We start from the raw sequence: 27,947 nt of genomic DNA, 5'->3' as shown, positions 1-27,947 counted from the left end.
TGTAGTGGAGATGAGTGGTACCCGGTGGGGTCTTCTGCTGTTGTATCCCACCTTTCTTTCCTATTCTGACATTCAGTTTGGAGTTCAGAAGATTATCTTGACCAGGATCACAACCCTACATGCATTGAAGCAACTGCCATGTGATTGGTTGACTAGATAATCGCATTAATGAGAAATAGAACAGGTGTTCCTAATAATTCTTTAGGTGAGTGTATATATATATATATATATATATATATATTTGTGTAAGGCGCTTACGGTAGTACAGTGAAGAACCTAGGAAATCAGGGAATAAGCGTAGTCGGTTGTGGTGTGCCGAAACCGAGGATGAGGTAGGCCTGAGAAAGAAGAGGGCCCACCCAAGGAAAGAGATGTGGAAGAAATGAGTTGTAAATGAGTGGAGTGGTGGGAGGGTCAAGCTCAGACCTCGGATGGTGCAGGAGCCAGGTAGAGGGCCCTAAATAGGCTGGAGGCGGACCTCAGCCCCTCCCACAAATCCAGGCCAAAGCCTTCACACTTGTGTAAGGTGCTTACGGTAGTACAGTGAAGAACCTAGGAAATCAGGGAATAAGCGTAGTCGGTTGTGGTGTGCCGAAACCGAGGATGAGGTAGGCCTGAGAAAGAAGAGGGCAAAAATGAAAAAAAAACTGTTTATTGTATTCAATATACATGAAAGCTCAACCCGACATGTTTTGGAAAGCGTCTCTTAACTCCCGTGTTGGATTGGGGATGTAACGTGAGAAAGCGGATGACTTCCAGCGCCCCAATTTCTTGATGAAATGAGCCGGGATGTTGGCACTGGAGGCCGTGGACGCGGCCCCGATGCGAAAGGAGTGCCCTGAGTAATTGGATGCGTTGAGGCCCAGTTGTGTGAGGGATGACCTGACATAGGTCATAAAGGTGGTGGTGGTGAGCACAGACCCATGCAGTTGAAGTAGTGGTTGAGAGGGTAGGAATTTGTGATGCTGCTTGTAAGCGTCCAGAACCCTGACTGGGCACCATCTGTTCTGCATAGGGTAATATGGAATGTACACGGGTGAGAGCTGACTGCTTTTGGAGTGAGGTAAGGTTAGGATATAATGATCCACGTGTTTCGTCAAGTGGGAGACAAGAAGACAAGGTGTGGCTTGGGTCGCGGAGGTCGTGGCGAATTCCCCGGGCCTCAGGAATCCGTAGAAGGCCAAGTACATCGCTGTTTTGATGATGGAGTTGGTATCTGCTTCAAAAGGCCTGGTGTCTAGTAAGTCGGATAATGCCTTGAAAACGTGACTGTTAATGGGTAGCCTCTGTGTTGGTCGTGCGGGTTCTGTCTTCTGAATACCTTTGAGTATGGTTTTGATCTGGTGCGAGGCCATGAAACTGATGTTGTTAGGGTGTATGATTAGCATATGATGTTGAATGCTGGTGAGATAGAGTTTGATGGTGTTGTATGACATTTTGAGCTTGAGGTGGCAAAAGGAAGCAAACCCCAGCAGGGAAGTCATGACAAATGGGTGCGTGATGTTGTGTTCCAACAGGAACCTGTTGAAAAGTGTGAACGCTCTGTTGTACGACCTGCGTGTGTTGTCTGATAGTGCAAAATGGGACAATGACTGGCTATGGCGCATGATGACATCTAATCCAGAATGAGCTGATGAAATGACGGGGTGATGGAGGCCGTGGGCGTCGCTGACGGGAGAGCCTGATGAAACGCCTGAAATTTGAAACGAGACAGATTGTCAGCTGCCGTATTGCACCTCCCCGGGACATGGAAGCAGTGTACAAAGAAATTGTTGCAAGCTGCCAACCAAGTAAGCCTTCGCAGGAACCTCATGATTGTGAGGGATTTGGACCGACCCTTGTTGATGATCTGGCAGGTCGTCTGGTTGTCTGAGTAGCATCGGACCGACATGTTTGCCCATGAATGACCCCACGCCACGGCAGCTGCCACGATTGGGTAGATCTCGAATAGAGGTAGTGGAAAATCCTTCCAAACCCTGGACCGCAGGAGGCCAGCTACCCCACAGCCAATCGTTCCCAAAAATGGCCGCAAAGCCTGTGGTAGATGCCGCATCTGACCAGATAGAGGGGGAAGAGTCCGATAGCTGAGGGAGGAACATGCTCCTGCCGTTCCAGGTGGACAGAAATCTCCTCCACATACCCAGATCTGCAGTGGCGTGGGCATCCAGGGGCAGCCTGTGAGAGTCGTGAAGAAAAAAAGGGAAAAGGTGCAGAAGCCGTGAAATGAACGAGCGACACTGGGGAATGATGCGCATGGCAAAGTTCAGGGAACCCAATAGAGACTGTAATTCCTTGCGATTGCAGTTGCCGAGTTGAAGGTAGTTGTCTATGTGGTCGAGAATAACCTGGATCTTCCCGGGTGGCAAACTGGCTTGCATTGAGGCAGAATCCAACTGAATGCCCCAGAAGGTGATGACCGTGTCCGGCCCCTCTGTTTTCTTAGTGGAGATGGGTACCCCAAGTTCCCCGAACAGCTTGATGGTGGCTCTGAGGCTGGCGGGAGGGGAGGTGTTTTCTTCCACGAGTACAAAGTCATCAAGGTAATGCAATACCATCGGGCATCTTGCTACGTTTAAGAGCAACCAGCATAGTGCCTCCGCGAATGTGTTAAAAATGGCTGGGCTACTTTTGGATCCGAAGATCAACCGGGAGAAAAAAATTATAGTTTCCGGACCACTTGATGCCATGAAGGTGCCACAGCGACGGGTGAATTGGTAGCAATTTGAACGCGTTGGCGATGTCGGTTTTGCTGAGCCATGCTCCGACCCCTGCTTGCCTGATGGCGGTGATGGTGTGATCTATGGTGGTGTATTGTAGTGAGAATTCCTCCGAAGGAATGAGGGAGTTGAGACTGGGGTTGGCTGAACCGTGTGGTGCCGACAAGTCGATGATTAGCCTCTGTTTCTGGGAAGATTTCCCAGTGACGATGCCAATGGGATTGGTGCACCATGTGGCGAATGGGGGGGTCTTGAAAGGTCCTAGCACGAAGCCCTCTGCGACTTCCTGGGCTATGAGGGCGTCAATTGCGGTGGGGTTCCCTTGGGCGGATAGGAGATTAGGACACTCCAGGGTGCCTGTCGGCATGTGCAGGATGCCCGTGTGGAAGCCTTCTGTCAGCCCTGCCACGAGGAAATCCGTGAGATGCCTGGATGGGTGCTGAGACATGAATGCTGTAAAAACCGGCATATTTACGGTCGATAGATACGGTTTTGAAAACATTTTATTTGGACACATGGATTTGGCATGTGCCCGGAAACATTTGGTACAAATATGCAACAACCTACACCAGCTATAATTGCAGGACCCCTCATTAAAATTGTTGCAAATCTGGGACTTGCCCAGAAACTTGATTGGCCGTCTCAGCTTGTCCCGGCCTGATTCCTCCGTGACCCCGGAGGAGCCGGCCACTTGAGAGGGGGCCTGTCTTTCTGCCGCGTTCGGGCAGAAATTGGTGGTGTGGGCCGTGGAGGAGCAGTACGCACAGGCTGGTGTCCTCAGGCCTGCAAAGTGCCGGCAAAAAATGACAGTGTCGATTCTTGCCCAGTTGGAGCGGACTCCGTACTGGGAGAAAGCCCCTGCCACCTTTGCCGAAAAAGATCTATAGTAGTCATAGAATGCTGACCCTCCATATTTGTTGCCCAGGTCAACCAGTTTGTGCATGTAGAGGTCGAACTCCTCCCTTCTTGTTGGGGTAGACCGCACAGATGACATCCCTGTAGATGCCGAAAGCCAAAACAAATTCTGGAATAGTCAGTTTTCTATTGAGGCGGGCATCCCTGGATTTGACCACAACTGAGACATCGTCATAGGCATAAGTTTTGTTCTCGACAATTGGGAGGCAATCAGGAGGGAGGCCAGGTTCACATCCTTACCTTCAAGAATGTCCCTTTTCAAGTGCTCCGGTATCATGTGCGCTGGGCTGACTTCTTGGTCATCTGGGTTGACGGATGGCGCGCCCACTGGCAAACCGGATGGTGCCGGTGACACTGCCGGTGGTGGCCCTGCCAAGGAGAGGGTCGTGGTGACCGATTCCAGCCTTTCCAACCTGTCGTTGACCTTGGCCATGGATGTCATCAAAGAGGCCAGCATGGCGTGTATGTCCCCCGAGCTGGACTGGCTAGGTCCTTCCCCTGCCTCTGCGTTATTGGTTGCCATGTGCAGTAGTCGGAAAAGCTCTGCTTTCCTTGCCGTGGCGGGGAAGGGAATCTGCCGTCTCCTCAACTCCGTCGTGATACGCGGAATTGTCCAGGATCTGATGGACGCTGGGCTGGCAAGACCGTCTCCCTGGGCTGAGGTGATGGATCTAGCAGGAGTGCCAGGAAGGGAAAAGTTCTCTATTCCTTCCAGAGACATGCTAAAACAGAATAGTTTGTTAGTGTGGGGAAACACAGGATCGTGCTGGCAAGCTAGCTATGCCGGATGGCAAAATAATTAAGCCTAGAATGGTGACAGATGAGGCCCTGCTAATTGCCGAGCGGCTTGAGAGGCTCTATCTATGAGTTGGCGTGAGGGGTTGATGAGGCCACTGACGTGGTGGTAGGAGCGTGAGGCCTCTCGGTGACTTGTAAGACAGAACTAGGGGAAGGGAGTGACAGGTGAGGCCCTCTCTATGCAACAGCGAGGCGGCTTACTAACGAGTGGCGCGATGGGCGGCTGCCTCCGAAACGTGTGAGGCGGGGTGTTGGCCTCGCGGACCACTAACCGATGGCGAAGCCAAGAGGGGGTAATCTAGTGGGATTCCGGTGCCCATAACGCCAGCACGCTGACCCTAACGGGATGGACTGAAATGTAAGGAAAAGAAACGTTTTGAGCAGGTGTACGTACCTGGTAGCAAGAAAAAGAATCACTGGATACGTGCAGCGTAAATAAGTTTAAGCTTGACCGCCTAAAAGAGGGGTAGACAGAAAGTGGTATGACGAGAGTTGACTGTGGTATGAACGTCAGCATGACCTGAGAGTATTATGACGTGAGCCGCAACGGTGTCCCGGTATTGTGGATGGTATGCGAAATGAGGCCCCTTCTTGTGGTATTATTGGACCCCTTGAAAAAGCTTTTTTCTTTTTTTTTTTTTTATATGATGGGTTTCTTCCTGTGACCCTGTTCGAAGCATGGAAAGTGGTATTTATATTTATTGATTTTTTTTTTTTTTTTACGCATGGCGGGTTTATTCCCTTTTTTTTTTTCTTTTTTGTGGGTTTGTCCCTTATGATACAGATTTTATTTATTTGTTGATGATTTGACTTATGTTTTCCTCCGGGCCCACGGGGGTGTGGCGGGTTTATGATGCCGGGTCTGTGGCCCGGCGTGGTGGGGGTGTGGTTTGGAAAATACCAAGGGGGGGGGTGTGAAGGGGAACGACTGCGCTCCCCCCTGAAATGTGCCGCCTGATGGAGGGGGGCAGTGGCTGGACCCTGGGGCGGGACACTGTGATGCCTGGAGCAGGGATATGCGCACGCGGAACCCCCCCCCCCCCACACACACACACACACGCGTGGCACCGGCGGACGGCCGCCGGGCTACCGCGCATGCGCCGACGCGGCCGCGCACGCGCAGCACCCCCGCCGTGCATGCGCAGACCAGGCGCTGGGACGCAGCGGCCGCCATCGGCAGCGCGGCAGGAGGACGGAGGGGCGGGCTGGTGCGGCAGTGGGGAAAAGGGGACCGTGGCAGCAGTGTTGGCTATGGAGGGGGAGTATGTGGAGCGGCCGGAATGAGGCGAGCATGCGGCGAATATGAGGGTGCGGACATGCCGCTGAGCTGGACCAGGGGGTTGAGGAAAGGGGGGCGGATATGTGTGAGAGAGGTGTCGGTGAGGAGGGAAAACGGAGTTGGTGGCCGCCATGGGAACTAGTACCCGTGCTGGCAGTGCTTGGAGTGGGGATGCGGTGTGGTCGTATACATGCATGACCCGAAGTGTGGCAGACATGAAAAACCGTGACTTTGGAGTGACGAAACTGTGACATGAGTGAAATAAAAAAATGGTGAAATGAATTGAGCTAGTACAGGGGCAACCGTGAGGCCCTGTGCTGTACCATATGGATGACTCACAGTTTAATGAGCAAACGTGACCTGCAAAGAACCAGGTGAAGCCGGACGGATGGAACCAGAATGCTCCAAATCCTGGACCCGAAAGCAACGAACTTCAGAAAACACAGCAACTCGTAAGTAACTCTCCAGTTAACTCCACAAGCGACTCTCACTCTCAAGCTCAGACCTCGGATGGTGCAGGAGCCAGGTAGAGGGGTGCCCTAAATAGGCTGGAGGCGGACCTCAGCCCCTCCCACAAATCCAGGCCAAAGCCTTCACACATATCTACAGTCAGTATGGTTAGCCTTAACAGGAGGATTACACACACACACACACACACACACACACACATACTCTATGTGCCTTTAATTAACCTAACAAGTTCAACAATAATTCATGTTTTTAACACTATGTTTCTCACCTATAGGACAATCTTGCTTGTTACACATTTCTTTTTCTTTAGTATCTCCACCACATTTCTTTCCTCCATATTTTGGCATGGGGTTATTGCAGATACGAGACCTCTCTCGTAGGCCTCCTCCACAGCTCACTGTGCAACTTGACCAAGGTGACCAAGGTCCCCATTTACCGTTAACTGAAATACGGGGAAAAAATAAAGATATTTGAGAAGAGATTTTTCAACTGCAGGCTGAATAATGTGATAAGCACTTATGTTAATCAGTTCTAGTGTCAGGATATTAATGATTAGATTTTTAGATTTTAAGTATTTATGTTTTAATTTTTAGAGCTTTCAAGCATTAGTTGTGAATGTCTAAATCTGGGATAACACCTTTGTCTGTGTCAATTTGACCAAATAATAGCTCCATAAATGTTACATGTGACTGCTGTTACAACTTCCCAGCCTAAAGTTGGCAATACACATTAGCCATTCAAATGACTGTTGTATCTCCTGACTTGTCCACACACATGCAAGCTTGGTTGAGCGTGTATATGCCGTGGTCATAGAAAGGAATCCACAGCCAGACACTTCTAGTGGCTACTAATCTACCCAAGAACAAAAAGAATCTCCCCCAACCTCTGCTATCAAGGGGAGAGTAGAGAGGCCCTCTATCAATTTGGTTATGCCTTAAAGGCGTTGTCCGGGATCAAAATTATTTTTTCAAATATAGTTTACTCACTATTACTAGCTGAGTCAAGATTCCCCCGATGTTATTAGGTATTTTTGAAACCTGCTGCATTCTATGATCCCCCACAGATTGTTGACATGGATGTTTATTTCTGTGAAGACATCCTGCCGCACTGCACTGTGGGTCCCAGCGCAGTGCGGAATCTCCTGGTTTCTACTGTCTTTCAACTCGGCCCTGCACTCGCCCCCCTCATACATATTCTCATGCCGCACATCGTCCACTCCCCCATTGATCTGCCCCCCTCATACATATCCCACCTCCAGCAGCACATATTCCTCCTCCATATTTACACCCATAAACTCCTCCTAGCTCTGTCTTCATTCTGCCTCCATTGAGTAGAAAGATCCATGCCCGGTGACGTCACCGGACCGGAGGGGCGTGGCTTAACGTGATGTCTGCAAACATAGTTACCGCCCCTCTGTGCGCTCTGCATTATGAGTTAGACTGACGGTGACATCACCGGGCTCCCTGCGAAGCCGGAAGAGGCTTCCCTTGCCTGCAAGGGACCCGGTGCATCACTTATTTTGCAAAAATAGTCACTTCCGGCCAATAATTTGCAGTATCAAAACGGGGGTTCAGAAATACGTGGTGCAGGTAGGACATGCATGTGTGACATATGTTTGTCTCTCGGGTACTAATACAACAATGTCCCCAATCCCGGACAACCCCTTTAATTAGAAATTCAAATTCTATTATACATTAAAAAGTAAAGAAGCACCTACTTGGGCATGGTACACCTTCACATTCTTTTGTTTCACGTCCACTTCCAATGCAGTTTTTGCCTCCGAGCTGTGGCTTAGGAGAGTTGCACAAACGAATACGAGTAATATTACCAATGCCGCAAGTTACAGAACAAGCTGACCATGGTGACCAATGACTCCAACCACCATCCTGTCGTACTTTAAAAAAACGAGAATAAAACAGACATTAAAAATTTAAATGGAAAAAGTTCATATTGTTCCTTGAGAAGATCCATGCATCAGTTTTCACTTACTGCGGTTATCACATTTCCCAAGATTGCACGCTCTTGTTTGGATTGATGAGCCAGGGCATGTGCTAATGGTTGCATCACATGACCTTCCACGCTGTTGAGTTCCTGAGCCACAAGTTACAGAGCATTCTGTCCATTCAGACCATGGAGACCAGCCAGCTTCACTGTCTGATGCTATTCAAGGACAGGATGAAATGACCATATGAATAGCCCAAAGTAAACAAAACATCATGTTTTAAATTTTAAATAATATTTTATTAGCATTTTAACCACCTCAGCCCCACCTCATGCAACTTACCACCCAAATGAATTTTACCTCCTTTTCTTCTCACTAATAGAGCTTTCATTTGGTGGTATTTCATTGCTGCTGACATTTTTACTTTTTTTGTTATTAAAGGGGTTGTCCCACTTCATTAAATAGGGTTACATTAAATCATTGCCCCCACTGAACATTTCTTCTAATACATGTCATAAAAAAAAACATAGCATTCAGCCTAAAAACGCTCCTTTCACTCCCCTTTGTTTGTGCTGGTATCCCATGGATACGGCCGCATCTCGCCGGCCGCATCCATGCCGCACCTGCGCACTGGTAACTATTGCGATCCTACAGCCGGCCTCTCACTCACACTGTGAGCGCGCACGTCGCATAGTTCTGCGCATGCGCGAGCGCCCGATCATATCAAATATTTGGTGGTATTTCATTGCTGCTGAAATTTTTATTTTTTTTGTTATTAAAGGGGTTGTCCCACTTCATTAAATAGGGTTACATTAAATCATTGCCCCCACTGAACATTTCTTCTAATACATGTCATTAAAAAAACATAGCATTCAGCCTAAAAACGCTCCTTTCACTCCCCTTTGTTTGTGCTGGTATCACAGCTCAGGAGCCAGTTGAAGGATGAAACTGAGCATGTGCGGTCATCCAGTGAGTAGGTCAAAGAAATAAGAAAACAAACAGCAGGTGACGCTATTCAGACACATTTTATAGAATACCTCAGTGTCTGTGCTACATTTTTAATTACATGCAATTACAAAAGTATTGAGATCCAGGTGCTGGTTTGAAAACTGTAGACAATTTTTTGTGGGAGAACCCTTACAATAGGACACTTACACAGACAATTTGGGCAACACTCTCCTTCCACAAACGATGGGTTGTCACAGTGAACGGTTGGGCAAGTGATCTGGTGGCAAACTGTTTTTGAACTCTGTTTAATAAAATTAAAATTACAAAATAAAAAAGTTATAAACGGTAATCAAGAGCCACATCATACAAAATAGGGGAACTTCTAATTCTAAAACATTATGTAACCTTGCATATTATATGCTATAAAAAAGATATGGTGCTGAAAATTTGTCTAATTCTGTAGCACAGTGCATTGCCCAGTGTTTTTCATTAAATAAAAGGAGTTGTTGGTCCCTCAACTTCCATACCCATTAACATATACTGTAATAGAAAAAAACACTGGCAGCACCACCCAAAACAGGATATAGAGTAAAAAACAGGTGCAATGTCCAAGTATGGTAACTGGTGCTTACCCACTTATAAAGAGCAAAAATCGGACTGCACTCCAGACGGTTCTTCAGTAAAAGAGTGTGTTTTTATTCACCCATATGGTGGCAAAGAGCAACGTTTCGGCTCATACATGAGCCTTTCTCAAGCATTGGTACGGGAGGAGGAAACTAATGAATTGATACCTGGAAGAGTGATAGTGGCGACATATACCATTGCGCTGTTCAGCGCGTCCCTGGGATACCATTGCCACGTATTGAAGCAGGATAGGGACCCACAATGCTGTTGGCACTGACGTGCTTGCAGCGTTGGGGTAAGGACTAGAATGGGGTCATACTTCTTGGAAAAGATGGAGACTTTTATAACCTGCCCGGCAGTGGGATTCACCCACAGTGACTGTTTTTGTAGAACGGAGACGACGGTGTGCTATTAGGACAATGTCACCACCAGATCTTTGAAAAGTTCTGATAGACGTTCTTCAGTACCTCCTGCATGATCTTCTGTTGTTTTGCTTTTGTTTTGACATCTCTCCTCCCTCTCCCAGCTGTTGTCTATTAGCAGTGATTGCCTCCCTATATATCTCCTCCCCATACTGCCTCTCCTTGCGGTTTATATTACATCCTGGATTGTGTTCTCTGCTAGAAGATGCTACAGCTGGGTTTTCAGATAAGTCTATTTTTGTATTTGTTGTTTTCCTGTTGGCTTGGTTCTAGGTGACCCTGACTCCCTCCGTATTAAGTGCAGGGAGCTGGTGGTCGTGTCCCCTCACTATTATAGGGTTTGCAGGTGTCATTCAGTCTAGGTACGTGGACATGCAACCTTCTATCACTGAGATCTTTGCATGGGCTGAGAAGGCAGGGAGAGCTTCAGGGCTTTAACCGCCTCCGGACCGCCTAACGCAGATGTGCGGTCCGGAGGCGGCAGCCCTGCGCACAGTGACGCATATACGCGTCATCTCGCGAGGGCCGAGATTTCCTGTGAACGCGCACACACAGGCGCGCGCGCTCACAGGAATGGAAGGTAAGCGAGTGGATCTCCAGCCTGCCAGCGTCTAATATACCTGCTACCTGGTCCTCTGGTGGTCCCTTTTGTTAGGATTGACCACCAGAGGACACAGGTAGGTCAGTAAAGTCGCACCAAACACCACACTACACTACACCCCCCCCGTCACTTATTAACCCCTTATGAACCCCTGATCACCCATGATCACCCCCCTGTCATTGATCACCCCCCTGTCATTGATCACCCCCTGTCAGGCCCCATTCAGACGTTCGTATGATTTTTACGGATCCATGGATACATGGATCGGATCCGCAAAACACATACGAACGTCTGAATGGAGCCTTACAGGGGGGTGATCAATGACAGGCGGATGATCACCCATATAGATTCCCTGATCACTTCCCTGTCATTGATCACCCCCCTGTAAGGCTCCATTCAGACGTCCGTATGATTTTTACGGATCCATGGATACATGGATCGGATCCGCAAAACACATGCGGACGTCTGAATGGAGCCTTACAGGGGGGTGATCAATGACAGGCGGGTGATCACCCATATACACTCCCTGATCACCCCCTGTCATTGATCACCCCCCTGTCATTGATCACCCCCCTGTAAGGCTCCATTCAGACGTCCGCATGTGTTTTGCGGATCCGATCCATGTATCCATGGATCCGTAAAAATCATACGGACGTCTGAATGGAGCCTTACAGGGGGGTGATCAATGACAGGGGGGTGATCAATGACAGGGGTTAATGAACTCACCATAACCCTCACGGAATCCAAATACGTAAACATTTTTAGACATTTATATTCCAGACTTCTTCTCACGCTTTAGGGCCCCTAAAAAGCCAGGGCAGTATAAATACCCCACATGTGACCCCATTTCGGAAAGAAGACACCCCAAGGTATTCCGTGAGGGGCATATTGAATGAAAGATTGAAATGTTTTATCCTAAGTTAGCGGAAAGTGAGACTTTGTGAGAAAAAAACAAAAAAAAAAATGTCCACTAACTTATGCAAAAAAAAATAAAAAATTTATATGAACTCGCCATGCCCCTCATTGAATACCTTGGGGAGTCTTCTTTCCAAAGTGGGGTCACATGTGGGGTATTTCTACTGCCCTGGCTTTTTAGGGGCCCGAAAGTGTGAGAAGAAGTCTGGGATCCAAATGTCTAAAAATGCCCTCCTAAAAGGAATTTGGACACCTTTGCGCATCTAGGCTGCAAAAAAGTGTCACACATCTGGTATCGCCGTACTCAGGAGAAGTTGGGCAATGTGTTTTGGGGTGTCATTTTATATATACCCATGCTGGGTAAGAAAAATATCTTGGTCAAATGCCAACTTTGTATAAAAAAATGGGAAAAGTTATCTTTTGCCAAGATATTTCTCTCACCCAGCATGGTTATATGTAAAATGACACCCCAAAACACATTCCCCAACTTCTCCTGAGTACGGCGATACCAGATGTGTGACACTTTTTTGCAGCCTAGGTGGGCAAAGGGGCACACATTCCAAAGTGCACCTTTCAGATTTCGCAGGCCATTTTTTACAGATTTTGATTGCAAGGTACTTCTCACACATTTGGGCCCCTAAATTGCCAGGGCAGTATAACTACCCCACAAGTGACCCCATTTTGGAAAGAAGACACCCCAAGGTATTCCGTGAGGGGCACGGCGAGTTCCTAGAATTTATTTTTTTTGTCACAAGTTAGTGGAATATGAGACTTTGTAAGAAAAAAAAAATTAAAATTAAAATCATCATTTTCCGCTAACTTGTGACCAAAAATAAAAAGTTCTATGAACTCACTATGCCCATCAGCGAATACCTTAGGGTGTCTACTTTCCGAAATGGGGTCATTTGTGGGGTTTTTCTACTGTCTGGGCATTGTAGAACCTCAGGAAACATGACAGGTACTCAGAAAGTCAGAGCTGCTTCAAAAAGCGGAAATTCACATTTTTGTACCATAGTTTGTAAACGCTATAACTTTTACCCAAACCATTTTTTTTTGCCCAAGCATTTTTTTTTATCAAAGACATGTAGAACAATAAATTTAATGAAAAATGTATATATGGATGTTGTTTTTTTTGCAAAATTTTACAGCTGAAAGTGAAAAATGTAATTTTTTTGCAAAAAAATCGTTACATTTCGATTAATAACAAAAAAAGTAAAAATGTCAGCAGCAATGAAATACCACCAAATGAAAGCTCTATTAGTGAGAAGAAAAGGAGGTAAAATTCATTTGGGTGGTAAGTTGCATGACCGAGCGATAAACAGTGAAAGTAGTGTAGTGCAGAAGTGTAAAAAGTGGCCCGGTCATGAAGGGGGTTTTAGCTAGCGGGGTTGAAGTGGTTAATAGGGGTCACCCTTTTGTTCCTTAGTTTTGGATCAAGCCAGTCAGATCCTTATTTGTAACTTCTTGTTTTCTGTTACACCATCCGTGACAGGCAAGGATTGAATAAATTATCTGGCAATTTTCCCCTTTCTAATATGGCGGTTGCCAGTATGGTGACGCTGATGCGCATGCGTTGCCTCCTGTGGTCATTGATGGAAGGATGCTGCGAGTGACTGCAATGTGCGGCGCTTGGGTCATCAACATGTGACACTGCGACGCACGTGCGTCTCCGTGCGGACGCCTGCCAGTGATGTGGTTGCGATCGGGACATGCGCAATGGTATCCCAGGGACGCGCTGAACAGCGCAATGGTATATGTGGGCACTATCACTCTTCCAGGTATCAATTCATTAGTTTCCTCCTCCCGCACATGTTTATAATTATAGTTTATGCACTAATTATTTATGGATGTGGTGCAGTTGTAAGCAATTATGTATTTGATGTGATATTATATGAAATTTTTTCATATTGTACACTCTATTCACTTGTAGCACTCGTCACTTTATTAATTATGATGATTATGATCTTTCTATCGATATTTGGATATTTCTTATACATATTTTTCTAAAGTACCAATTATGTTGATGCACTAATTGTTTTGATTGACACACCTTTATATGTATGTTGTTCACTTTTTACCAATGCTTGAGAAAGGCTCATGTATGAGCCGAAACGTCGCTCTTTGCCACCATATGGGTGAATAAAAACACACTGTTTTACTGAAGAACCGTCTGGAGTGCAGTCCGATATTTGCTCATTAACATATACTGTATATATAATTGCAGTGGATGGACACAAGCTATTGATAGCATTTTGTGATGACAGGCTTTCTTTAAATAAGAAAAAGGGGTTCTGTATTTTTTATTTCTTAAAGGGGGTGTCTTATGTGAGACAATGGGGGCATATTTCTAGGAAAGTGGTGTAGGGTGCACTGCGCATGCACAGCCGCCCTCCATTCATTTCTATAGGGCCGCTGAAAATAGTTGAATGCTGGCTCGGCTATTACCGTCAGGCCCATAGAAGTGAATGGGAGTGGTGGATGTTTATGTGCGGTGTGCTGCCATTCACTTCTATGCGGAGATCACTTGGTGGTGGCAGGAGCAATTTGTCCCCCTTCGTTCTCGATATAGGTGCGGGTCCCAGCAGTGTGACCCGCACCTATCAGTCAATGGTGGCATATCCTAGATGAGACAACCCCTTTAAATATATTTATGCATTTTCTAAAAACCTTTTTATAAAGCCTACTAGGGAACTTAGTGTGATCACTTGATCGCTCATGCAATACCACTGCACTGAGGGTACCTTCACATGATGGATTTTGAAAACAAGCTTTTAAAATCAGCACTGAATCTATGCTGATTTTTAATGCAGGTTTTTCTAAGCTTTTTTGTGCTTTTTTGCCTATTCCTTTTGCAGGTATAATATATGTATTTAACATATCTAGTGAGTCGTGCTAAATTTATTGTACAGTGTGCACTATTACTATAAATAACGATGGTGATCTTACAGTGGACTGAAAGCATTTCCTGAAGATATCATGTCCAGGAGCAAAAGAGTCTTTATTTTTACAAAATGTCATTAATAATTATTCATCATGAGGGATTATGTTACCTGGCAGGTGCATTTTGTGCAGCTATCTACAATCCAGTCCTCATTATCGGCAAAGATGCGCCCATCCTGCCAGCACACTGACTGATTCCTTAGGGTTCTGTTGGGGCCAATCAGCTCCCACAACTCCTGATTTTCTTCAGACTGAAATCATTTATGAAATAAAGGAAACATTTAGATGTTCATGATCCTATAATATATCAATTATATTCATATACATACCTGGAAATATAATTAACATAACAATAATATCATGATAATCCTATAATAATCTAGTAAGGAATATTACAGGAATAGTTAGTCTGTGGAAAAGTGAAACGTACCACTTTCTGAAGGTTTTCCAGCAGATTATTGACAATAACACGGAGTCCAGACAATTCAGTAAACATAGTCCCTAGCTCTTCACATGATCGATCACAGAAGTCAACTTGTCTATCTTCTTTTTTCCCCACATATTCGGTGATAGGTGTGAGATGGATCATATCTGTATTCTCACTGATTGCATTATCACCTAGAAAGACAAAAAATATAGGATACCTTACTTAATAAGGCAATTCTATAGAAGTGTTTCTAGGCAATGACTGCAACACTTTACATGAAGTATCATTGCATTATATATGGAAAAATATAGCTATGTTTTATGTACATTACAATTTCCTCTCTGGTAGTGCCCCCTTCCCCCTCATGTGGCTGAAATTCTGGTCCACCTTCTGCTGCATTCAGTGCTAGACGAGTGGTTCACTATATACAGTACAGACCAAAAGTTTGGACACACCTTCTCATTCAAAGAGTTTTCTTTATTTTCATGACTATGAAAATTGCAGATTCACACTGAAGGCATCAAAACTATGAATTAACACATGTGGAATTATATACATAACAAAAAAGTGTGAAACAACTGAAAATATGTCATATTCTAGGTTCTTTAAAGTAGCCACCTTTTGCATTGATTACTGCTTTGCAAACTCTTGGCATTCTCTTGATGAGCTTCAAGAGGTAGTCACCTGAAATGGTTTTCACTTCACAGGTGTGCCCTGTCAGGTGTAATAAGTGGGATTTCTTGCCTTATAAATGGGGTTGGGAGCATCAGTTGCGTTGTGGAGAAGTCAGGTGGATACACAGCTGATAGTCCTACTGAATAGACTGTTAGAATTTGTATTATGGCAAGAAAAAAGCAGCTAAGTAAAGAAAAACGAGTGGCCATCATTACTTTTAGAAATGAAGGTCAGTCAGTCCGAAAAATTTGAAAAACTTTGAAAGTGTCCCCAAGTGCAGTCACAAAAACCATCAAGTGCTACAAAGAAACTGGCTCACATGCAGACCGCCCCAGGAAAGGAAGACCAAGAGTCACCTATGCTGCGGAGGATAAGTTCATCTGAGTCACAAGTCTCAGAAATTGCAGCAGCTCAGATTAGAGACCAGGTCAATGCCACACAGAGTTCTAGCAGCAGACACATCTCTAGAACAACTGTTAAGAGGAGACTGTGTGAATCAGGCCTTCATAGTAGAATATCTGCTAGGAAACCACCGCTAAGGACAGGCAACAAGCAGAAGAGACTTGTTTGGGCTAAAGAACACAAGGAATGAACATTACACCTGTGAAAATCTGTGCTTTGGTCTGATGAGTCCAAATTTGAGGTCTTTGGTTCCAACCACCGTGTCTTTGTGCGACGCAGAAAAGGTGAACGGTTAGACTCTACATGCCTGGTTCCCACCGTGAAGCATGGAGGAGGAGGTGTGATGGTGTGGGGGTGCTTTGCTGGTGACACTGTTGGGGATTTATTCAAAATTGAAGGCATACTGAACTAGCATGGCTACCACAGCATCTTGCAGCGGCATGCTATTTCATCCGGTTTGCGTTTAGTTGGACCATCATTTATTTTTTCAACAGCACAATAACCCCAAACACACCTTCAGGCTGTGTAAGGGCTATTTGACCATGAAGGAGAGTAATGGGGTGCTGAGCCAGATGACCTGGCCTCCACAGTCACCGGACCTGAACCCAATTGAGATGGTTTGGGGTGAGCTGGACCGCAGAGTGAAGGCAAAAGGGCCAACAAGTGCTAAGCATCTCTGGTAACTCCTTCAAGAAAACTATTTGAATGAAAAGGTGTGTCCAAACTTTCAGTCTGTACTGTATATATATATATATATATATATATATATATATATATATATATATTGTAAAGGACGCCAAGGTTAGGTCCTCAGTGATAGATACAGACGTGGACAAAATTGTTGGTACCCTTTGGTCAATGAAAGAAAAAGTCACAATGGTCACAGAAATAACTTTAATCTGACAAAAGTAATAATAAATTAAAATTCTATAAATGTTAACCAATGAAAGTCAGACATTGTTTTTCAACCATGCTTCAACAGAATTATGTAAAAAAATAAACTCATGAAACAGGCATGGACAAAAATGATGGTACCCCTAGAAAACACAGAACATAATGTGACCAAAGGGACATGTTAATTCAAGGTGTGTCCACTAATTAGCATCACAGGTGTCTACAACCTTGTAATCAGCCATTGGGCCTATATATATGGCTCCAGGTAATCACTGTGTTGTTTGGTGATATGGTGTGTACCACACTCGACATGGACCAGAGGAAGCAAAGGAAAGAGCTGTCTCAAGAGATCAGAAAGAAAATTATAGACAAGCATGTTAAAGGTAAAGGCTATAAGACCATCTCCAAGCAACTAGATGTTCCTGTGAGTACAGTTGCACATATTATTCATAAGTTTAAGATCCATGGGACTGTAGCCAACCTCCCTGGACGTGGCCGCAGGAGGAAAATTGATGACAAATCTAAGAGACGGATAATCCGAATGGTAACAAAAGAGCCTAGAAAGACTTCTAAAGAGATTCAAGGTGAACTTCATGCTCAAGGAACATCAGTGTCAGATCGCACCATCCGTCGTTGTTTGAGCCAAAGTGGACTACATGGGAGACGACCAAGGAGGACACCATTGTTGAAAACGAATCATAAAAAAGCAAGACTGGAATATGCCAAACTACATGTTGACAAGCCACAAAGCTTCTGGGAGAATGTCCTGTGGACAGATGAGACAAAAATCGAAGTTTTTGCCAAGGCACATCAGCTGTATGTTCACAGACGAAAAAATGAAGCATATCAAGAAAAGAACACTGTCCCTACTGTGAAACATGGAGGAGGCTCTGTTATGTTCTGGGGCTGCTTTGCTGCGTCTGGCACAGGGTGTCTTGAATCTGTGCAGGGTACAATGAAATCTCAAGACTATCAAGGAATTCTAGAGAGAAATGTACTAGCCAGTGTCAGAAAGCTTGGTCTCAGTCGCAGGTCATGGGTCTTGCAACAGGACAATGACCCAAAACACACCGCTAAAAACACCCAAGAATGGCTAAGAGGAAATAATTGGACTATTCTAAAGTGGCCTTCTATGAGCCCTGACCTCAATCCTATTGAGCATCTTTGGAAGGAGCTGAAACATGCAGTCTGGAAAAGGCACCCTTCAAACCGGACACAACTGGAGCAGTTTGCTCATGAGGAGTGGGCCAAAATACCTGCTGAGAGGTGCAGATGTCTCATTGACAGTTACAGGAAGCGTTTGATTGCAGTGATTGCCTCAAAAGGTTGCGCAACAAAATATTAAGTTAGGGGTACCATCATTTTTGTCCATGCCTGTTTCATGAGTTTATTTTTTTACATAATTCTGTTGAAGCATGGTTGAAAAACAATGTCTGACTTTCATTGGTTAACATTTATAGAATTTTAATTTATTATTACTTTTGTCAGATTAAAGTTATTTCTGTGACCATTGTGACTTTTTCTTTCATTGACCAAAGGGTACCAACAATTTTGTCCACGTCTGTATGTATCACCAATATTTGGGTTGTGGTGCCTTTAAGAAAGCACTACCTAGGATCCGGTACCCACAGGGGAAGTGAGTGAGGGAGTGTGTGGTGTGGTGGACACACTGCTGTGGCTGGCTGTGAACACAGCTGGAAACTGAGGACATGTGGAAAGTTTGGCAAGAAAGCCGACTGGAATCTACCACGGACTAAAAAGAACCCAGGGTAAAAATATTTTTATTTTGAACGGACTGTTCGATTGATTATGTTGTACTGAACTAAGCGGACTTTAAGTTGGGTTTGTTTGGACCTTGGCTGCTGGAAGCTGTACCTATTTTCGTTTTGGAAAATAAATATCAGTTTTATTTAACCCTGGGCTGGCTCATGCACCTGGTTTATTGGAGCGATCTTCCCCCCATATTACTATATATATATATATATATATATATATATACAGTACAGACCAAAAGCTTGGACACACCTTCTCATTCAAAGAGTTTTCTTTATTTTCATGACTATGAAAATTGTAGATTCACACTGAAGGCCTCAAAACTATGAATTAACGCATGTGGAATTATATACATTAAAAAAGTGTGAAACAACTAAACATATTTCATATTCTAGGTTCTTCAAAGTAGCCACCTTTTGCTTTGATTACTGCTTTGCACACTCTTGGCATTCTCTTGATGAGCTTCAAGAGGTAGTCACCTGAAATGGTCTTCCAACAGTCTCGAAGGAGTTCCCAGAGATGCTTAGCACTTGTTGACCCTTTTGCCTTCACTCTGCGGTCCAGCTCACCCCAAACCATCTCGATTGGGTTCAGGTCCGGTGACTGTGGAGGCCAGGTCATCTGGCGCAGCAACCTATCACTCTCCTTCATGGTCAAATAACCCTTACACAGCCTGGAGGTGTGTTTGGGGTCATTGTCCTGTTGAAAAATAAATGATGGTCCAACTAAACGCAAACCGGATGGAATAGCATGCCGCTGCAAGATGCTGTGGTAGCCATGCTGGTTCAGTATGCCTTCAATTTTGAATAAATCCCCAACAGTGTCACCAGCAAAGCACCCCCACACCATCACACCTCCTCCTCCATGCTTCACGGTGGGTACCAGGCATGTAGAGTCCATCCGTTCACCTTTTCTGCGTCCCACAAAGACACGGTGGTTGGAACCAAAGATCTCAAATTTGGACCCGTCAGACCAAAGCACAGATTTCCACTGGTTTAATGTCCAATCCTTGTGTTCTTTAGCCCAAACAAGTCTCTTCTGCTTGTTGCCTGTCCTTAGCAGCAGATATTCTACCATGAAGGCCTGATTCACACAGTCTCCTCTTAACAGTTGTTCTAGAGATGTGTCTGCTGCTCGAACTCTGTGTGGCATTTACCTGGTCTCTAATCTGAGCTGCTGTTAACCTGCGATTTCTGAGGCTTGTGACTTGGATGAACTTATCCTCCGCAGCAGAGGTGACTCTTGGTCTTCCTTTCCTGGGGTGGTCCGCATGTGAGCCAGTTTCTTTGTAGCGCTTGATGGTTTTTGTGACTGCACTTGGGGACGCTTTCAAAGTTTTTCCAATTTTTCGGACTGACTGACCTTCATTTCTTAAAGTAATGATGGCCACTCGTTTTTTTTTTTGCCATAATACAAATTCTAACAGTCTATTCAGTAGGACTATCAGCTGTGTGTCCACCTGACTTCTCCACAACGCAACTGATGCTCCCAACCCCATTTATAGGGCAAGAAATCCCACTTATTGAACCTGACAGGGCACACCTATGAAGTGAAAACCATTTTAGGTGACTACCTCTTGAAGCTCATCAAGAGAATGCCAAGAGTGTGCAAAGCAGTAATCAAAGCAAAAGTTGGCTACTTTGAAGAACCTAGAATATAACATATTTTCAGTTGTTTTACACTTTTTTGTTATGTATATAATTCCACATGTGTTAATTCATAGTTTTGATGCCTTCAGTGTGAATCTACAATTTTCAAAGTCATGAAAATAAAGAAAACTCTTTGAATGAGGTGTGTCCAAACTTTTGGTCTGTACTGTGTATGTATATGTGTACATATGTATGTATGTATATATATATATATATATATATATATATATGTATACAGACAAAAAATAACTGGCAGCACCACCTTGTTGGTGGGTGCAAAGTCCAAGTACGGCAACTGGAAATTACCCACTTCAATATAATGAAAAAATTGGACTGCACTCCAGACGGTTCCTTATGGTAAAACGAGTGAAGTTTATTCACACATGTGAAAGCAGCAAAAAAGCGACGTTTCGGCTCAACATGAGCCTTTCTCAAGCATTGATACAAGTGTACAAACCAACATATATAGGTGAACCAATCAAATCATTAGACATATCCACATAATTGACACTTGGTAAAAAAAATTGTGTTTAATTTCATATAAGTTAAAAAGGGACACATCCCAGTGATCATGAATAAAGTGACTAGTGCTATCAGAAAAACAAATATATAATATGGCTAGCTATTGCATGTAAATACATTTAAATCCATAAGTGTGGCCAGCTATTCCTAATACATTCATCAGATTTGATAATCCATTAATTGTGCACATGTGTTTCGGGGGTACAATGATGAGCTTATACCTGGCGGAATAATGCAGCCCACATATGCCGTCATGTTGTTGAGCGCGTCTCTCAGGAGCCAGTGCGCATGTCTGGATCGCATACCTGTCATTACCCGGCGTCCTCGTAACTCCAGCTGATTTCAGTGCTGTCGATTCCTTGTTACGTAACAGGCGCACATTGATGACTCATGTCTGATCGCGTTAGCTATCCACAGAAGAAGGAGCGCATGCGCACTCACATATTTGAGATTCAGTGTCTCCATTTCTATAAAGGGAATTTGGCCAATATGTATTCTCTGCTGAATGCTGAGTTCCTGCATTTATTCTCCGGTCACAGTGGATAATTTCCACTAATGTCAGCCAAGGGGATCGTTCCCACTTTTCCAAGTTTGGAAACTATCCCCTACAAAGCGACCCCAATGCTGTAAGTACGTCAGCACCTCCAGCATCACGGGTCGCATACAAGCTGCAACTTGTGACCAGGAGGGTTCTCCTCATTATATGCCAAAACTGTATATTATAAACAGTCAAAATAGCCAATTCCCATATTATCATGCCTTATATGCGATCGAGACATAAATAGCACTCCCCGAGAGAAGAGCATAATTATTTACATCATCAGATGAAAAAATATATATACTACGGAACATTGTGGGCTCCTCATCCACCATCAAGGCTCATCATTGTTCTTCCATTTCTTTTGAATCCCAAATTCTTTTGAATCCCAGTGAATCTGTAACAATACACAAAATTAGTGATGATAGTAACACTCAAAAAAGCCATTAACTTTGTTTTACTAATTTTTGTTAATTTTATAATCTTTTTCATTTTTTATATATTTTTTATCAATGAACTTATCTTCAGCAGGAGAATACATGACACAATCTCATCAACAGTGTATCTTAGGCAAACTTATTCCCTCACAGACCACCTCCATGTCTGTAATCAATATTCAAACCGTTAGGTTGTAGAGTATTAAGAGTTTGAATCCAGAATGATTCTTTCTTTTTAAGTAATAGTATACGATCACCTCCCCTACGAGGCATTTGTATCTGATCAATGATCCAGCATCTTAAGTCTTTTTCACTATGTTGTTTGAGTGAAAAATGCTTAGGTACTGGAAGATCCATCCGGCCCTTTCTAATAGTAAACCTATGATTGTTGAGCCTAGTCTTCAGGTCAGTCGATGTTTCCCCTACATACAATAGATGACAGGGGCAAGAGAGGACATACACTACAAAAGTAGAGTCACAGGATAAATGGAATTTGATGGGATATGATATACCAGTGTTAGGATGTGTGAAAGACCTGGATCTCCTGATAAACTGGCAATTGACACAATGCAGACACGGGAAACACCCCGTGCCCGATGGTGCCAATGTAGTCTGTCTGGTGGTGGTTTTTGGTCCCACATCAGCTCTGACGAGTTGGTCTCTAATATTTTTACACCTTCTATATGCACAGAGGGGAGGTACCTTAAATTCTGGCACAATTGTTTTGCAGCCACTTAATATGGGCCAATGTCGTTTCAAGATCTTATTCACATCATTGCTAAGTTCGGAGTAAGTAGACACAAATGTGACTCTCCTATCACTCTTTTTATTTTTATTTTTATTGTTGACTTGTAACAACGAATCTCTATCCATGGCTAGAGCTTTATCTTTCTGTATTTGCAATAATTTGCTAGGGTATCCCCGTGCTTTAAATTTAGAGATCATTTCATCAACTGTTTTGTCAAGGACAGTCTCATCAGTGACTATTCTCCTTGCCCTCAAAAACTGAGAGTACGGCAAGTGTTTAATCATACTGCGAGGGTGACAACTCTCGTATCTCAATGTAGTGTTCCTGTCTGTGGGTTTTATAACCCACTCTCAGTTTATGTCTCTCCACCACCCCTTGATATATTGGGCATGGTGGGAGCCATAGACGACGTCTTCCTCAAACCGGCGCATATAGATATTTGCGTACGTTGGGGCCACGTTGGACCCCATCGCCACGCCTCGTTTTTGGACATAATAGGTGTCTTGAAAAAGAAAATAATTGAACTCAAGAACGATGGTAAGTAATCTAATGATAAACTGGCAAGCCTCAGGTGTCAATGTAGACATATCTAACATGCTTTGTACAGCATTGATCCCTTTTTGATGTTCAATTGAAGTATATAAAGATACTACGTCGAAGGAAACCAATATGACGGAATCAGTTTCCATTAGGTTGGTCTCCCTAAGCTTAATCAAAAAATCAGATGTGTCCCTCATATATGATTGCCCCCCAGTTGAATAATCACGCAGTACCTTGTCCAAAAAGATTGCAACATGCCCAAATACTGAATCCGTCCCAGAAACTATGGGACGCCCAGGTGGATCAACCAAAGTTTTATGGACTTTGGGCAGTATATAAATCACTGGGGTGATGGGATGAGGGACAATCAGATATTCAGAGAGTCTTTGATCTATAACACCTGCAATTAAAGCATCAGAAACACATTGTTCTATCAACCGTACAATTTGAAATTTGGGATCATGAGATATCATGTTATACACCTTAACATCATCTAACTGCCTTAAAATTTCCTGGATATATTTGGCAGTATCCATTACTACCACCGAACCACCTTTGTCGGCAGGTTTTATAGTTAACTCTTTGTCATTTCTCAATTCTGTTAACGCGTAGGCCTCTGCCGCAGTGAGGTTTGGGAATCTGAAGCCATCAGAACATGGGAGCGCTCTCAGCAACCCAACTTCCTTTTTAACGGCCGAGGCATATGCATCAACGGCAGGCTCATTTATTACTGGAACAAATGAACTCGGATTGAACAAATTAAACATATGACATGAAAATTCACTCTGTCTGCCCGTCTGTCAAACCACCTATATATGTTGGTTTGTACACTTGTATCAATGCTTGAGAAAGGCTCATGTTGAGCCGAAACATCGCTTTTTTGCTGCTATCACATGTGTGAATAAACTTCACTCGTTTTACCATAAGGAACCGTCTGGAGTGCAGTCCAATTTTTTCATTATATTGAAGTGGGTAATTTCCAGTTGCCGTACTTGGACTTTGCACCCACCAACAAGTTGGTGCTGCCAGTTATTTTTTGTCTGCATATCATTGTGATATTGGCTCAGCACACCTATCCTGTTTACTGCTTTTCCTTTTTGGCTTTTTTGTCGGTTTCCTCCCCTTTTTTGCTAAACCATCAATGGCGCATTTTGACACACATGGAGGCTGCGTCTTCACGCAGGAGGATACGGAACGCATCATCGGCGGCATCGAGGGAGATTCGGCTTTCCTCACTACTCCGTCTCCAAAAGAATTGAAACGGAGGTATGAAAATTTATCCAGACGTATTCTATCTCTGAAACTGCATATGACTACTTTAGGACATTATTTTAAAGAACAAAAGATCCCCAGAGGGATGCAATCCCATCTACGGCCCAATTTATTTGCTAATAATGATCCTTTCTGCAAACGTTTTGAAGCTCTGTCTAATAAATACTCAATGGACTTCATATTATTAAATATAGAATTTTTGCAAGAAGAAGTAACCGCATTGACAGTGGAACTGTTGCAGACAGAGCAACGATTACACACACTTATGTCTGAGGATGACTACACGCAATTTAAGGATGTGTTACAACTACAATTACAACAACTACAGGCTGACTTAGAAGATGGCAAAAGAATCAAATGGGCTCGTGATTCTGAAGACTACAAAAAGGGAGATATCTACAATTGGCAACCTGGAAATCTGGTTTACAACAATACCAGAGAACATAATAAAAAGTCAAGGAAAAATAATCAGCCACACAGAGGAGAAACAGAGTCTTTTTTAGGGAACAAAGTGGACACAAATGTAGCAAAAAGAATCGCACCAGAAGAGGCGGTCGCCGATACCGACGAGGTAAAAAAAAAACGCAGTGCAAAAACACAGACTCAATACCCCAAATTGAAGAAATAGCTGTTATTAACTTGTCTTCTAAAGTTTTAACCCCTGCACAATCAACCGTTTTGTCTAAAGGCCTATCCTTCTGTCCCAATTCACAGGTAAATTGGCTTGACTTGGAGTCTGATTTAAATAATTTTTTTCGTTCCTTGAAACTCAAGGTATGGTTCCAAGGAACCAGTGGGGACCAGACAGGCAGACAGAGTGAATTTTCATGTCATATGTTTAATTTGTTCAATCCGAGTTCATTTGTTCCAGTAATAAATGAGCCTGCCGTTGATGCGTATGCCTCGGCCGTTAAAAAGGAAGTTGGGTTGCTTAGAGCGCTCCCACGTTCTGATGGCTTCAGATTCCCAAACCTCACTGCGGCGGAGGCCTATGTGTTAACAGAATTGAGAAATGACAAAGAGTTAACTATAAAACCTGCCGACAAAGGTGGTTCGGTGGTAGTAATGGATACTGCCAAATATATCCAGGAAATTTTAAGGCAGTTAGATGATGTTAAGGTGTATAACATGATATCTCATGATCCCAAATTTCAAATTGTACGGTTGATAGAACAATGTGTTTCTGATGCTTTAATTGCAGGTGTTATAGATCAAAGACTCTCTGAATATCTGATTGTCCCTCATCCCATCACCCCAGTGATTTATATACTGCCCAAAGTCCATAAAACTTTGGTTGATCCACCTGGGCGTCCCATAGTTTCTGGGACGGATTCAGTATTTGGGCATGTTGCAATCGTTTTGGACAAGGTACTGCGTGATTTTTCAACTGGGGGGCAATCATATATCAGGGACACATCTGATTTTTTGATTAAGCTTAGGGAGACCAACCTGATGGAAACTGATTCCGTCATATTGGTTTCCTTCGACGTAGTATCTTTATATACTTCAATTGAACATCAAAAAGGGATCAGTGCTGTACAAAGCATGTTAGATATGTCTACATTGACACCTGAGGCTTGCCAGTTTATCATTAGATTACTTACCATCGTTCTTGAGTTCAATTATTTTCTTTTTCAAGACACCTATTATGTCCAAAAACGAGGCGTGGCGATGGGGTCCAACGTGGCCCCAACGTACGCAAATATCTATATGCGCCGGTTTGAGGAAGACGTCGTCTATGGCTCCCACCATGCCCAATATATCAAGGGGTGGTGGAGAGACATAAACTGAGAGTGGGTTATAAAACCCACAGACAGGAACACTACATTGAGATACGAGAGTTGTCACCCTCGCAGTATGATTAAACACTTGCCGTACTCTCAGTTTTTGAGGGCAAGGAGAATAGTCACTGATGAGACTGTCCTTGACAAAACAGTTGATGAAATGATCTCTAAATTTAAAGCACGGGGATACCCTAGCAAATTATTGCAAATACAGAAAGATAAAGTTCTAGCCATGGATAGAGATTCGTTGTTACAAGTCAACAATAAAAATAAAAATAAAAAGAGTGATAGGAGAGTCACATTTGTGTCTACTTACTCCAAACTTAGCAATGATGTGAATAAGATCTTGAAACGACATTGGCCCAAAAATATTAGAGACCAACTCGTCAGAGCTGATGTGGGACCAAAAACCACCACCAGACAGACTACATTGGCACCATCGGGCACGGGGTGTTTCCCGTGTCTGCATTGTGTCAATTGCCAGTTTATCAGAAGATCCAGGTCTTTCACACATCCTAACACTGGTATATCATATCCCATCAAATTCCATTTATCCTGTGACTCTACTTTTGTAGTGTATGTCCTCTCTTGCCCCTGTCATCTATTGTATGTAGGGGAAACATCGACTGACCTGAAGACTAGGCTCAACAATCATAGGTTTACTATTAGAAAGGGCCAGATGGATCTTCCAGTACCTAAGCATTTTTCACTCAAACAACATAGTGAAAAAGACTTAAGATGCTGGATCATTGATCAGATACAAATGCCTCGTAGGGGAGGTGATCGTATACTATTACTTAAAAAGAAAGAATCATTCTGGATTAAAACTCTTAATACTCTACAACGGTTTGAATATTGATTACAGACATGGAGGTGGTCTGTGAGGGAATAAGTTTGCCTAAGATACGCTGTTGATGAGATTGTGTCATGTATTCTCCTGCTGAAGATAAGTTCATTGATAAAAAATATATAAAAAATGAAAAAGATTATAAAATTAACAAAAATTAGTAAAACAAAGTTAATGGCTTTTTTGAGTGTTACTATCATCACAAATTCTGTGTATTGTTACAGATTCACTGGGATTCCGGGGAAAGAAATGGAAGAACAATGATGAGCCTTGATGGTGGATGAGGATCCCACAATCAAGGCTGATGATGTAAATAATTGTGCTCTTCTCTCGGGGAGTGCTATTTATGTCTCGATCGCATATAAGGCATGATAATATGGGAATTGGCTATTTTGACTGTTTATAATATACAGTTTTGGCATATAATGAGGAGAACCCTCTTGGTCACAAGTTGCAGCCTGTATGCGACCCGTGATGCTGGAGGTGCTGACGTACTTACAGCATTGGGGTCGCTTTGTAGGGGATAGTTTCCAAACTTGGAAAAGTGGGAACGATCCCCTTGGCTGACATTAGTGGAAATTATCCACTGTGACCGGAGAATAAATGCAGGAACTCTAATTCAGCAGAGAATACATATTGGCCAAATTCCCTTTGTAGAAATGGAGACACTGAATCTCAAATATGTGAGTGCGCATGCGCTCCTTCTTCTGTGGATAGCTAACGCGATCAGACATGAGTCATCAATGTGCGCCTGTTACGTAACAAGGAATCGACAGCACTGAAATCAGCTGGAGTTACGAGGACGCCGGGTAATGACAGGTATGCGATCCAGACATGCGCACTGGCTCCTGAGAGACGCGCTCAACA

The 27,947-nt window shown here is 43.8% G+C and overlaps 1 protein-coding gene across 1 annotated transcript in view; it reads right to left on the bottom strand.

Annotated features, from left to right (window-relative positions):
- Positions 1–27,947, bottom strand: part of THBS2 (thrombospondin 2) — a 232,807-nt gene that overhangs the window by 130,058 nt on the left and 74,802 nt on the right. Inside the window, exons 5-10 of the mRNA XM_044289074.1 lie at positions 15,003–15,190; positions 14,683–14,823; positions 9,278–9,371; positions 8,170–8,340; positions 7,898–8,074; positions 6,449–6,622 (exon numbers count right to left, since the gene is read on the bottom strand). Of these exons, the coding sequence (XP_044145009.1) occupies positions 6,449–6,622; positions 7,898–8,074; positions 8,170–8,340; positions 9,278–9,371; positions 14,683–14,823; positions 15,003–15,190 (945 nt within the window). The remainder of the gene's footprint in view (positions 1–6,448; positions 6,623–7,897; positions 8,075–8,169; positions 8,341–9,277; positions 9,372–14,682; positions 14,824–15,002; positions 15,191–27,947) is intronic.

Source organism: Bufo gargarizans, chromosome 4 (genome assembly GCF_014858855.1).
Source record: "Bufo gargarizans isolate SCDJY-AF-19 chromosome 4, ASM1485885v1, whole genome shotgun sequence".
NCBI lineage: Eukaryota > Metazoa > Chordata > Amphibia > Anura > Bufonidae > Bufo > Bufo gargarizans.
The sequence above is the reverse complement of the archived record's forward strand: the minus strand, read 5'-3'. Positions and strand labels throughout refer to the sequence as shown.